The sequence below is a fragment of the Sus scrofa genome, chromosome 4 (genome assembly GCF_054392235.1).
Source record: "Sus scrofa isolate SSC_HxYL_T2T_F1_AM1 chromosome 4, Sscrofa_HxYL_maternal_Yorkshire_Landrace_v2.0, whole genome shotgun sequence".
Classification (NCBI taxonomy): domain Eukaryota; kingdom Metazoa; phylum Chordata; class Mammalia; order Artiodactyla; family Suidae; genus Sus; species Sus scrofa.
In genome coordinates, this window is record NC_139386.1 from 37,830,153 (window position 1) to 37,844,521 (window position 14,369).

General features: G+C 36.9%; 1 protein-coding gene across 32 annotated transcripts in view; it reads right to left on the bottom strand.

Moving 5' to 3' along the window:
* VPS13B (vacuolar protein sorting 13 homolog B) overlaps positions 1 to 12,697 on the bottom strand; it is a 729,842-nt gene extending 717,145 nt beyond the window's left edge. For 10 of the 32 annotated variants that reach the window (XM_085021978.1, XM_085021986.1, XM_085021974.1 and 7 more), the window contains exons 1-3: positions 12,470 to 12,697; positions 11,825 to 12,003; positions 1,545 to 1,688 (exon numbers count right to left, since the gene is read on the bottom strand). Coding sequence is in view for 18 of the 32 variants with exons in the window: in XM_085021963.1 (XP_084878089.1) it covers positions 1,545 to 1,688; positions 11,825 to 11,971 (291 nt within the window). In the remaining 14 variants the exon portion in view is untranslated. Of the gene's footprint in view, positions 1 to 1,544; positions 1,689 to 11,824; positions 12,004 to 12,362 lie in introns of all 32 variants that reach the window. The other 22 variants (XM_085021979.1, XM_085021987.1, XM_085021975.1 and 19 more) reach the window with 5 other exon arrangements.
* Between the last annotated feature and the right edge of the window lie 1,672 nt (positions 12,698 to 14,369).

The following is a 14,369-nucleotide window of genomic DNA, read 5'->3' on the forward strand; positions in this document are numbered from 1 at the left end:
CACTTAAGTATTACAAAATATAAATGTAAAATAAAACTTCATTGCACATAACTATCTACAGATTCCTAAATCAATCTCCCAGATATTTTAAGTTCACAAAATTAATTTGAATGGGAGTACAGCATTGCTCTACTCAATTCGAGGAACTATGTTGGTTAAGTTAAAATGAATAAAAAAGATGTAGAATTAGAGAATTCATAAAAGGAAAAAAAGATTTGAGCCCAGGGAATTCCCATCGTGGCGCAGTGGTTAACAAATCTGACTAGGAACCATGATGTTGCAGGTTCGATCCCTGGCCTTGCTCAGTGGGTTAAGGATCTGGCGCTGCCATGAGCTGTGGTGTAGGTCACAGACATGGCTCAGATTCCACATTGCTGTGGCTGTGGCGTAAGCCGGCGGCCATAGCTCCAATTAGACTGCTAGCCTGGGAACCTCCACATGCCATGGGAGTGGCCCTAGGAAAGGCAAAAAGACAAAAACAAACAAACAAAAAGATTTGAGCCCAGTGATTTTGTATCATACTCAAATTATCTACTGTAAATAGGAAATGTTTTTTAAAGTATAGTTGATTTACAATGTTGTGCCAATTTCTGCTGTATAGCAAAGTGACTGAATACAGCAGAAATACATATATATATTTATATACAAACATATACACACGTTCTTTTATATTATTTTCCAACATAGCCTGTCCCAGGAGACTGGATAGAGTCCCCTGCACTAAATGTAATTGTTTGCATCTACTAACCCCAAACGCCCAGTCCATCCCACTCGCTCCCCCCAGGAAATGATTTTTAACAATTCACAAATAACCTTAAATAACCTTAATTAATTTCACAGAGACTGAAATTTAAAATTACTCATAAATTCACTTGGTTTTAGAAAGCCTTCCTTAAACCTGAAAATTAAATATGGTCTAATGTAATAAAAATGAAAGAGACACTACTTTCACACAAGACGAAAGTGGGAAAATTCATCACAGATCTATTTGTTTCCTAAGTTGAAAATTTTTTGGTATAAACTCCTTAAAATAAGTATTACATCTTAACAAAAAATAGTAAAAAGCAATGTGAGATGGGCCAGAAAAAAAAAATCATTTTCTGATGACAAAACTTTAAAGACAATAAAATTGGGTATCGAGGTAAATTGAATGTATTTTCATTTTCTCAGAAAATAACTTGAGAAAATGGCATCTCATTTAGAAAAGTCATGTAAATAAAAATCAAACAGATCCTTTGCAAAAATTCAAAAACTTTTACCTAAAATTGGATACAATCAGGCTCCATTTCTAGTAGATATAGGTAATAAGCAAATACATAATCACTAGTAAGGCTCTGATCAGAATAAGTAAAATCAGTATGAAAATAACCTTTAGGATGTTTTATCCAAATCTAAGAAAACCCTTTTGCAATTAATTAGGTTAATTTAATAGCTGTGCAAAAAATTTTATGCAAGTTAACATATCCTCAACGTTAAAGAAATATCAAATATTAATAACCATTAAAATTGGTTAACATAAACGAGTAGGTTCAATAATTTCTTACCTGTATTCCATCTTTAAGTTTCAAAATGCATTCCATTGTATTGATGGTAATTACCACTGGTTCTGAACCCAGTTTTGTCCATGGTACATGGATCCTCAGTTCATGAATATGTCCACTTAAAAACGTGAATGGTAATTTCAACTCCTTAAAACACAAAATATTAAATAAAATTTGTTAAGGGCTTAATTTTTTTTCTTCTAACATCCAAATTACTTTCTGAAATGAGAAATAAAATTTCCAATACAAAGATATTTTGGGAATTACCAGTCATCAAAAAGTAGCATCAAATAACTTGTAAAGCTAGTTACTGATAAACCATAAAAACTTATTGTGCAAGTTATATTTAATATGGTACTTAGCCTGACGAGGCCCCTGTTTCTTATTTTGTTAAATGAAAATAATAGCAATACTTCGTATATGATTTCGGCTCATATACAGTAATGACAGTAGTAGACAGCAATAGTAATTGAGATAATGGAATGGTATATGGTTTAAAATCTCCACCTAAAAATATGTACTCAAAATGTATTTTAATCCAACAGAATAGGGTTTTAAGGCAAGTTGAAAGGGGGTACCAAATTAAAGTTAGAATGATCTGACAAAATAAAAACTGATCAACTATGAAAAAAAACTTACTAAATAAGCATAATTAAAGACTGCACCTGGACATTATTTGGTAATAAATTTTAAATGTTTTGACTGGTTTCCATTATTACTTTTTAAAAGGGTTAGAAATGAAAACACAAATGTCACCACAATCAGTTGATACTAAATTTTTTCACCATCAGATAAAGTTTGTTACAAATCAACAGAAGAAAAAATTGTATTTGGACTATACTTCAATCACATTTTTACAATAACTACAACTGGACTTGTGAAAGTTAAGATAAATATTAAGCTATTCATTCATCCAAGAATTGTCCACCTACTCGGTTTAGCAGCATAGTAGCAATATAGCTAAATGTATACAGTACATCAAAGTGGTTAGGACCAAAAATTTCGGAGCCAGCCCACAAAGATTTAATCCTACCTCTGCTACTTACTAGTACAACGATAAAAGACAACTTGTATTAATGAATCTATGCCTCAGTTTCTTTACCTATAAAACTGAGTAATAGCAGTGTCTTTGAGGATTAAAATGAATGAATTTATATCAAGTGCTTAGGATACTGTCTGACTCGAAGAGCAATCAATATAAAGATACTACTATTACAAATATATCAGCCTCTTTTATGTCTTCACAGGTTTTTTTAAAGGCAGAATACTAAAAATCTATTTCCACTATTCTAATAAGAAAGTCATGGAGTTCCCGTCATGGCACAGTGGTTAATGAATCCGACTAGGAACCATGAGGTTGCGGGTTCAGTCCCTGCCCTTGCTCAGAGGGTTAACGATCTGGCGTTGCCTTGAGCTGTGGTGTAGGTTGCAGACGCGCGGCTCGGATCCCGAGTTGCTGTGGCTCTGGCGTAGGCCAGTGGCTGCAGCTCCGATTGGACCCCTAGCCTGGGAACCTCCATATGCCACGGGAGCGGCCCAAAGAAATAGCAAAAAGACAAAAAAAAAAAAAAAGTCACAATTTTTAAATAGTTCTCATTAGTTCATTAATTTTAGACGTATCATTTCTTCAAGCATTAATCAACAAGATAAATTTTATCTTGATCAGTGTCTATAATGAAGGCAATATTTACTGAGCACTTACCATGTACCAGTTTTAAGCTGTTTTAAGCACTTAACTTACATGCAATTTTTTAATCACTTTAAGTACCCCAAGAAGTAAATACATTATAACCACTTTACAGATGAAAAATCTGAGGCATGGAAAGGTCAAGTTAACTTTTAAAATGACTCATCTAGACCATGACTCGAAACTGAAAAATATGATGCCAGAGCCCTTGTTCTTTAGTGAATCTATTCTTCTACTATGAACACTGAATACATTTCCATTGGTTATATATCCTTTCGGGTAATGATCCAATGAAATTTCCACCTCTACCCCTGACTTGTGTAACAATGACACATTAGTGAAATAACTACCAAGACTGCAGTCTATGGACACAAACTGTATTTTCCTAAGGAGAAGTTTAAAGACAACTGAATCAAACTAAACATCTTGGTATCATAAGAATGCTGGTAATCATTTGAATGACTAACCAAACACTAACAGAAAAAAAAAAGCCTTTTCTCACACCCTCTTCAGCACTTATACACGGAATCTAAAATATGGCACAAATAATCCTATCCACAAAACAGATCACAGACATAGGGAGCAGACTTGTGGTTGCCAGCGGGGAGGAGGAAGAAGTGGGATAGACTGGGAGTTTGGGGCTGATAGATGCAAACTATTACATTTAGAATGGATAATGAGGTCCTACTGTACAGCACAGGGAACTATATCCGATCTCCTTGGGTAGAACATGATGGACAATAGTATGAGAAAAAGAATGTATCTATATGGATGACTGGGTCACTATGCCATACAGCAGAAATTGACCCAACACTGAAAATCAACTATACTCCAATTAAAAAAAATTTTTAGCATTTTTTAAAAAAAAACTAACAAGGAGTTCCCACTGTGGTAGAGTGGTTTAAGAATCCAACTGTAGTAGCTCAAGTCCCTGCAGAGGCACAGGTTCAATCCTCCACCCCTTGCAGCGGGTTAAAGGATCCAGCGTTAGCATAACTGCAGCACTGGTCAAAGCTGCAGCTCACATTCAATTCCTAGCCCAGAAACTTCCATATGCCACAGGTGAAGCCATTTAAAAAAAAAAAAAAAAAAAAAGGACCACAATACCAAAAAAAGGCAGAAGAATAGGGCATATGCAGTTAAATAATTTTAAGATTATTCAGGAAATGGTAAGAATGCTAATTTAAAGTAGATTCCAATAAGTCAAATACTGACTTTGTAATCTTTAGGGAAATAAATGAAATTTTTTAAAGAGTGTAATTTAAAAGACTGTAAAGCAAGAAGAATTACTAGAGTGAAATGGGGACACAGTTCAGAATGATTTTTAAAATATATTCAAAAATAAGATATCAATACTGTATCTATATGAACTTAACAGTGTAACTTCATGATATATAAAGCCAAGGTTGACACAACTATAAAAGGGAAGTAGATAAATCCACAAGCACAGCTGGAGATGTTAACCATTAACATGAATCTCTTAGTAATGGACAGAATAAGCAGATAATGAAAATCCATTTGGATTTACAAGATCTGAAGAAACTTTTGGGTTTTTTTTGGTTTTTTTTTTTTTTTTGGTCTTTTTAGGGACACACCCATGGCACATGGGAGGTTCCCAGGCTAGGGGTCAAATCACCTCTGCAGCTGCAGCCTACACCATAGCCACAGCAACGCCAGATCTGAGCCACGTCTGCAAACTACACCATAGCTCATAGCAACGCCGGATCCTTAACCCACTGAGAGAGGCCAGGGATGGAACCTGTGTCCTCATGGATGCTAGTCAGATTCGTTTCTGCTGAGTCATGACAAGAACTCCAAGATCTAAAGAGCTCTAATAAACAATTTGAAACAACCGACATTTATGGAACAATAAAGCAACAGCAGCAGGATAAACATTTTTCACCAATTATACATGGAACATTTATAAAAAGAGACCACATGAAATCATGAAGTATAATGGATCGAAATCATATAGAGAATGTACTGACTACAATGAAATTAAACTAGAAATCAACAACAGAAAGATAATAAACCATTCCCTAAATGTCTGGAAATTAAGCAACACACCTCTAAATAACCCACGGATTAAAGAAGAAATCAAAGCGGAATTTAAAATTTTTTGAATAATAATGAAAAGACAACATATAAAATTCTGGGTGATAAAGCTAAATAGATGGCTAAAGAGAAATTTATAGTATCCAATGCATATATTTGAATAGAAAAATTTGAAGAAAATCAATAAACTAAGATTCCACCTAAGGAATCTAAAGGAAGCAAGAGCAAATCAAATCTAAATAAAGAGGAAGGAAATTATTTTTTTAAATAATAATAAGAGGAAAAATACATGACAAAGCAGAAATACAATTAAAAAATTCAAAAGTTGTTTCTTTGCAAATATTAACAAAGCCCTAGCAACATTGATGAAAATACAAATTACTAGTATCAGCAATGAAAAGAGGATATCATAACAGTTCCTAGGAGTTCCCTTTGTGGCACAGTAGAAACAAATCTGACTAGGAACCATGAGGTCGTGGGTTCGATCCCTGGCCTCACTCAGTGGATTAAGGATCTGGTGTTGCCGTGAGCTGTGGTATAGGTTGCAGAGGCAGCTCAGATCTGGCATTGCTGTGGCTCTGGAGTGGGCCAGCAGCAACAGCTCTGATTAGACCCCTAGCCTGGGAACCTCCATATGCCTCAAGTGCAGCCCTAAAAGGACAAAAGACAAATAAATAAATAAATAAGTTCCTATATTTTAAGACAATTTTAAAATGAAAAAATGAAAAACAAAGCCCAAATTTATGGCTTTAAATATGACAATCTAAACAGAGGCAAGAAAACTATTTCAGTAAGAAGCAGACAGTAAATATTTCAGGCTTTTACGAGCCATGCAGACTCTGTTCCAGCTACTTAACTCTGTCATTTTAGTTTGCAAAAGCAGCCACAGACAACATGTAAATAGATGAGAATAGCTAAGCTCTGATAAAATTTTATTTGCAAAATTAGGCCCAATTTTGAATGAATGCTGATCCTTGATTTTGAGGAAATGGAGAAATTCCTTGAAAAATACTAACCAAAACTAGCAAAAGAAGAAAAATCTTAATAGTCCTATATCTGCTTAAATGAGGAATTTCAAACTTTCCAACTAGTAAACTCCAGACCCATATGGCTTCATGATTAATTTTTCCTAACATTTAAAAAATAAAGGAAAAAAGTTGGAGATTTCACATTTCCCAATATCAAAACTTACTATATAGTTATAGTAATCAAATCAATGTGATACTGGAGTTCCTGTCATGGCGCAGCAGAAACAAATCCGACTAGAAACCATGAGGTTGTGGGTTTGATCCCTGGCCTCGCTCAGCGGGTTAAGGATCCAGCATTGCCGTGAGCTGTGGTGTAGGTTGCAGACATGGCTTGGATCCTGCGTTGCTGTGGCTGTGATGCAGGCCAGTGGTTACAGCTTTGATTAGACCCCTAGCCTGAGAACCTCCATATGCTGCAGGTGCAGCCCTGAAAAAGACAAAAAAGAAAAAAGAAAAACAATGTGATACTAACATAAAGACAGACATATAGACCAATGGAATTGTACTGAGGGAGCAGAAATAAACATATCTACGGCCAACTGATTTTTAAGAAAGATGCCAAGATCACTCAAGAGGGAAGGAATAGTCTTCAGCAAACAGTGTTGGGAAAAATGAATAACCACACGCAGAAAACAAATGAAGTTGGTGCGAATGCCATTCTTTCTTTTCAATGGCTGAGTAATATTCCATTGTGTATATGTACCACATCTTCTCTATCCACTCGTCTGTCAACAGACATTTAGGTTGTCTCCATGTCTTGGCTATTGTATATAGTGCTGCAATGAACATGTGCAGCAAAATGGATGGACCTAGAAATTATCATGCTAAGTGAAGTCAGTCAGACAGTGATACACCAACATCAAATGCTATCACTTACATGTGGAATCTAAAAAAAGGACACAATGAACCTCTTTGAAGAACAGATACTGACTCACAGACTTTGAAAAACTTAAGGTTTCCAAATTAGACAGGTTGGGGGGTTGGGGGGATGAGGGTTTGGGATGGAAATACCGTAAAATTTGGTTGTGATTATTGCTGTACACCTATAAATGTAATAAAAATTCATTAAGTAATTTAAAAAAATGAAGTTGGATCTTTATACCATGAATAAAAAATTAACTCAAAAGGGATCAAAGATGTACATGTGAGCATTAATTCTATAAAACTCTTAGAAGAAAACAAAGCTTCATGACACTGGATTTGGCAATGATTTCCTGAATATAACATCAGAAGACCAAGCATCTAAAGAAAAAATTCCGAGTTGGACTTGATCAAAATTTAAGACTTTGTTTCTTCAAAAGACACTATGAACAGAGTCAAAAGGCAACCTACAATGGGAGAAGGTACTTGCAAATCATATCTGATATGGGAATGATATCCACAATATATAAACAATTCCTTTAACTCTACAACAACAATAAAAACAGTTTTAAAATGGCAAAGGACTTGAACAGACATTTCTCCAAAGAAGACATACAAATAGCCAACAGCACATGGAAAAATGGTCAACATCTCCAACATTAGGGAAAGGCAAGTTAAAACCACAATGAGATAAATTTCACACTGATTAGGATGTCTAAAATCCAAAAACAAGTGTTGGTGAGGACATGGAACAAGTGGAACCCTTGTGCACTGCTGGTAGGAAAGCAAAATGGTGTAGCTACGTAGAAAACAGTATGTCAATTCCTAAAAGCAATCAACAGAATTACCATACAATCTCGTAACTCCATGTTAGGGTGTATACGCAAAAAAAAAAAAAAAAAAAAAAAAAAAAAAAAAAAAAACTGAAAGCAGGACCTCAGAGATTTGTTCACAACAGCATTGTTTGCGATAACCAAAAGGCGGAAGCAACCCAAATGTATACTGACAGATGAATGGATGAACAAAATGTGGTATATACGCACAATGGAAAACTGTTCAGTCTTTAAAAGAAATTCTGACACATGCTATGACACAAATGAACCTTGAACAAACCGTGCTAAATGAAATAAGCTAATCACAAAAGGATAAAAACTGTGTATTTCCCCTTATGAGGTATCAGAGTAGGCAAATTCATTTAGATAGAAGGTAGAAAGATGGTTGCCAGGAGCTGAGGAGTTATTGCCTACTAGATACAGAGGTTCAGTCTGTGAATCTGAAAAAGTTCAGGAGATGGGTGGTGGTGATGGTTGCACAACAGTGTAAACAGATCAATGACACAGATCTGTATAATCAAAAATGGTAAAAAAAAAAAAAAGGAGTTCCTGTTGTGGCTCAGCAGATTAAGAACCCAACATAGAGTCTGTGCAGATGCAGGTTTGATACCTGGCCTCACTCAATAGGTTAAGGATCCAGCATTGCCACAGATACGGCTCCAGTCTGGCCTTGCTGTGGCTGTGGCATAGGCCATCAGACGCAACTGATTTGACCCCTACCCCAAGAACTTCCATATAAGGCAGGTGCAGCCATAAAAAGAAAAGAAAAGAAAAAAAAAAAAAGGTTAAAATGGTAAGTTTTATGTTATGTATATTTTACCCCCTCAAAAAAAACCTAAAAATTCCAATCTTACTCAAACTCTTCCAGGAATTATGAAAAGAGAAAATACTTCAAATAATTTAAAGAGGCCAAGGTCAGCCTATCTATGATAATCAAACCCTGATAAGGACATGATGAAAAAAAATCACAGGCCAGTATCATTCATAAACATAGGTGGAAAAAAAAACTAAACAAAAAGTTAACAAATAGAATCCAACCATACATAAAAAAGAGAAGAGATAAGAAGTGAGGTCTATTTCAGGGATGCAAACTCCCATCTGAAAATTCAATTCAATTCACCATGTTAACAAAAGACAATATTAACTCATTAAATGTAAATACTTGATAAAATTCAACATCCATTCATGGTTTTAAAAACTTGTTAGAAAATCAGGAATAGAAGAGAATACCCTTAACCCAATAAAAAGTATTTACAGCTAACAACAAACATACTTAATGGTAAAATATTGACTGTCCCACTGAAGCTGGGAACAAAAAAAGAATGTCTATTTTCAAGATCTCTACTTCGCAGTGCAGCAATTTACTTAAAAAAAAAAAAAAAAGTTTAAGCACTGGAAAGAAAACTGTCATTATTTACGGATGACATGACTGTATACATAGACAACCCAAAAGAATCCACCAAGTTACTAGTCAAATCAGAAATGACCACCAAAAAAGTCAATATACTAAAATCAGCTGTTCAAATTACCAATGGCATTTTTCACAGAACTAGAACAAAAATCTTTTTTTAACTTGTATGGAAACATAAAAGACCCTGAATAGCCAAAATAATACTGAGAAAGAAACACGGAGCTGGAGAAATCAAGCTTCCTGACTTCAAACTATACTAGAAAGCTATAGTCATTAAAACAGTATGGTACTAGCACAAAAGCCAGAAAGATCAATGGAATAGGATAGAAAGCCCAGAAATATACCCACGCACCCATGGTCAAGTAACTTATGATAAAGGAGGCAAGAATATACAATGGAAAAAAGACAGTCTCTTCAATAAGTGGTTCTGGGGAAAACTGGAGAGCTACAAATGCAAAAGGATGAAATTAGAATACTCTCTAACACCATACACTAAAATAAACTCAAAATCAATTAAAGACCTAAACATAAGGCCGGATACTATAAAACTCTTAGAGGAAAACACAGGCAGACACTTGCTGATATAAATCTCAGTAATACCTTTTTGGGTCAACCTCCTAGAATGATAAATAAAAACAAAAATAAATAAATGGGACCTAATTCAACTTAAAAACTTTTGCACAGCAAAGGAAACCATAAACAAAACGAAAAGACAACCCACAGAATGGGAGAGACTCTGCAAACAAAACAAGCAACAAGGGATTAATCTTTAAAATACACAAATGACTCATGCAGCTCAGTATCAAAAAAAAAAAAAAATCCAATCCAAAATGGGCAGGAGATCTAAACAGACATTTCTCCAAAGACATACAAGCAGCCAAATAGCGCATGAAAAAATGCTCAACATTTGTTAATTACTAGAGAAATGAAAATCAAAACTACAATGAGATAGCACCTCACTCCAAAACTATAATGAGAATAGCCATGATAAAAAAAGTATACAAACAATAAATGCTGGAGAAAGTGTGGAGAAAAGGGAATGTAAATTGGTACAACCACTCGGAAAACAATGTGGCAATATCCACTAAAGCTAAATAAATGCCTACCTACCTCCCAGGTATGCAGCTAAGGGAAATCAATACCTATGTCCAATACAAGAATGTTCATAAGAGTTGTCCTTGTAATAGCCAAAAGTAGAAACAACCCAAATGCACACCAACAGGAAAATAAATAAGTAAATTACAGCTCTTTATGCAATGGAATACCACAAGAATACACTGTGGTTCATGCAAAAACCGGGGTTAATCTTACCCATAATGTGGAATAAATGAATTCAGACACAAATGATTCCCATTTATTTAATGTCCAAGAACAGGCTGAAGAAGCTTATGTTGACAGAAGTCAGAATAGCAGTCACTTGTTTTAGGGGTGGGGTTACTAATTACAACAAGGCACAGGAGGTCCTTTTGGGGTGCGGAAAATATTTTATTTCTTGATCTGGATAGTGGTAACAAAGGTATACATGCATATGCAAAAAACTGAGCTGTATACTTAGGATTTGTGCTCATTAAAAAAACAATGAAAATATAAAGACAATCAACCTTGGAAAGAAGAAAGGTAAGGAACCAAGAATACTATTTCTCAGTGTTAACACTAGATTATTCAGTAACAGAGAAAGCAGTGGAATATAAATTATCCATAACATCACCATCAGATTATCTTCCCTTATCTCCTAAACAACAGATAGTCTCTGAGTCTTCTAGGTTTCCAGGGATAATTTCTGTATCCTCAAGCCTGATAGTTCTCTGGCATATGTTAATAATAAATGTACTAAATGAATTAACAAGTATGTGAATTTTGAAGTTACAGTTTATTTGCATCAGACCATTCTCACGTTAAAAAAATAAACTAAAAGTGATTAAGAAGTTTTCAACTATGCTGGCATTCTCAATCTGTGTCTATCAAATATTCTGAGGATGCCATGGGTAATAATATTTTTCCTACTAAAAGAACTTTCCTCAAGATCTGATCTTGCTGTTTTTCAGACCCTTCCATTTCCCAAAAAAGGAAAAAGAGAGTATTTTCCAGCATCATACAGAATCCTGGCAATGAAAATTAGCATATTTGGTAATGCTTGAGAACTGAGTAAACAGGGTGAAAAATTCTGACAAGAACAATGAAACTGTTTTCCTATATGTCGAGGCAACTTGTGGGATTATGATTCTAACAATCCATCACTAGCAACAAACCATTAAAAAAAAGTTTTTTCTATAAAGGAATGTCTCTAGTTTCAAGGTAGCCCGCAGAAAAACTAAGTTTTTAGAGCATAAAGTCAAAGTGCAGGAAAGAACAGATGGCTTCAAAACAAGCTGAAAATGCTTCCAATCAATGACAGCTACGCTGCTTACCTGCTCCAGCACATCCAATTTTAACTCGAGCTTGCTGAGAACCACGTCTCCACCCCATAGTGAAAGCTGTAGATCTGACGGCTTTAAGTTCTTGATGTAGCGATTCACATAGCTCATTAAAATTGGAGTCACATATGACTCTAACATCCTTTAAGGTACAGAGTCGTCAAAGTCAGAAGCTGAGGGGAGTAAAGACAGAAACATTAGAGGTAATTGAGTTGGTACTGCAGCAAAGAAAAAAGCATTTCTCAAGACGAGCTGAAGAGGCCGAAAAGCAACAGTCCGCACCAAAGCGGCCGCTGCCTCCTCCAAGAAGTAGAGAATACTCAGGTGGATTCTGCTCCAGGCTCTTTTTCCTTACAACTCCCTCAACTCGCCTGGCAAAAAGAGTGGGGTAGAAAAGGTGGTGACCTAAAGAAAGCGGGTCCCCTGGAGTAGGAGAATGAAGTGAAGCAGGCTCGCCTTTGGCCGCCGCACCCCTTAACCAGCCCAGCCGCTTCATTGAGGCCCTCGTCTCCCGGAACCCAGCCGGACCTACCACCATGGAACCAGAGCCAGAAGCTGGCCGGCTTTGGCCTCCCGTCGTATTACACCCCTGACACTCACGCCAACAATTACCGTGGCGTCTCCTCCACCTCCCGGTACCTGGCACCCGCCTCCAGCGGCGGCGCAGCTCCCTTAGGGCGCCACTTCCGGGTGTGCCCCGCAGAGTGTTCGAAATAAGCTGTCCCTCCACGTCCACCACTCGATTCCGCAGCGGGAACGGAGTTCTCAGGATCGAGAAGCCAGTCAGTGGGTCTTTAGGAAAAGACTCTTGCTCTCCGCCAGGCCGCGTCTCGGCTCCGACCCCGCTAGAGGTTAGGACAAAGCTCTAGGAAGTGCGCCGGGGAGGTGGGCGGAACGGTAAAGTGGAGACACCGGAGATCCGGAAGTGGCGCTTGGGGAAGAGTGGCCGCGGGTGGTGGAGGTAGGGTTCGGGTGAGGAGGCACGCAGGGCCAGGGGTCTGATGAAGAGGAAGAAAGTGGGTGCTAGCGTTTAAGGCCCTGAAAAACAAGTGTTTCTCTTAGGAAACGGGAGGCCTGGGAAGAACTTGGGTTCAGAGGGACAGGCAGTAGCGATGAGGTTGCCGGTAGGAGTAGGGTGGGGGAGCGCAAGTTGAGATCCAGGCTTCACTGGCTGAGGAGAGGAGAAATTGAAGAGATATGTAGTGTAGGGGAATGCGTTTTTACCAAACGGGTGGCCAGGCTCTCGCGTTCTTTTACTTTGGCGAAGGAGTGGTTAAGTATCTTAAATGTTCCCCTGCGGGAAGGGGAAGGAATGGTTAAAGACAAGACGGTGGAAGTCCATTGGATTGCAGTCATATGTGGAACTTAAAAAAAAGCGGTGGGAATAGCAGAAGGAAAGAGAAAATGAGACTCTTAGAAACAGCATGAAAAAGAGCTGATAGGGAGTGAATTGAGAGATTTTAACAGTCAGTGTTGGGTTTTATTAGGCTGAAATGAATGTATAAAATGTTTTTTCTTCTAGTACCTTGCAAGGTAACAAAGGAACTCAAACACCTAAATCAGAAAAATATACACTGGGCTTAAAGGGATAGCATAGGACATTCTATTTTTTTTTTTTTTTTTTCCATTTTTGGTCACCCCGCAGCATATGGTCCCCGGCCGGGAATCAGATTTGAGCCTCAGTTGCGACCCAAGCTGCAGCTGCAGCAACTCCTGATTCTTAACCCACTTGTGCCCTGCCTGGGATTGAACCTACGTCTTAGAGCTTCCCCTTTCACCATAGCGGGAGCTCCATGCTGCGTAATTTTTGACCAGTATTTCCTATTTTGAGTAATCTCCAAAGAAGACGCCTACCACTGCATTTTGAAAATAAACTTCACATATAAAGTTATTAAAATATCCACCTTTGTTGCATTTAATTGAAAACACTTCATAAGTAAATTCATAAAACTACTGGAATTCAAGTTGTTATCTCTTTAAAGAGTTTTAGAAACTGCGATAGGAAAGAGGCCTAGATCTATTTTGTTAATGAAAATAAGGACCTAAGTTTCAAAAAGAAAGACGAATAGGGGGTTGGAGAAAGAGGAAGTTAGGAAGGGGGGGGGAAAAAAGCAGCAGCATCTAATGGCTAATTGAGAGCAACTGTCCTCTCACAGAAAGCTGTGATGAATAACCCAAGTAATTTGGGCCTTATTAAAGCAACAAAGTAAATTATCCAAATTAATTTCATAGGTATCTGCCTCACCTGAAAAGTGAACAGGTTGAAGCCAGGACTCAGAAGCTTCAGTATTAATGGTTCCACTTATTGTATGGAAGCCCTAAGTAGTCTAGAGTAGGAACTCCAAACCTTATTTTTCTAGGGGAAAAAAGAAAAAAGGGGGGGCCTAGTCTTATTTGGGTGGCAATCTAATAAATAAGACCAATGTATTGAGATAAATTAGCCAGATATTTAAAATAGATTTATTACTCTATCGTATAAACAAAACAATAACCAATCATGAAATACTAAATATTTTTTGTTCTATAATGCCATTTTTCT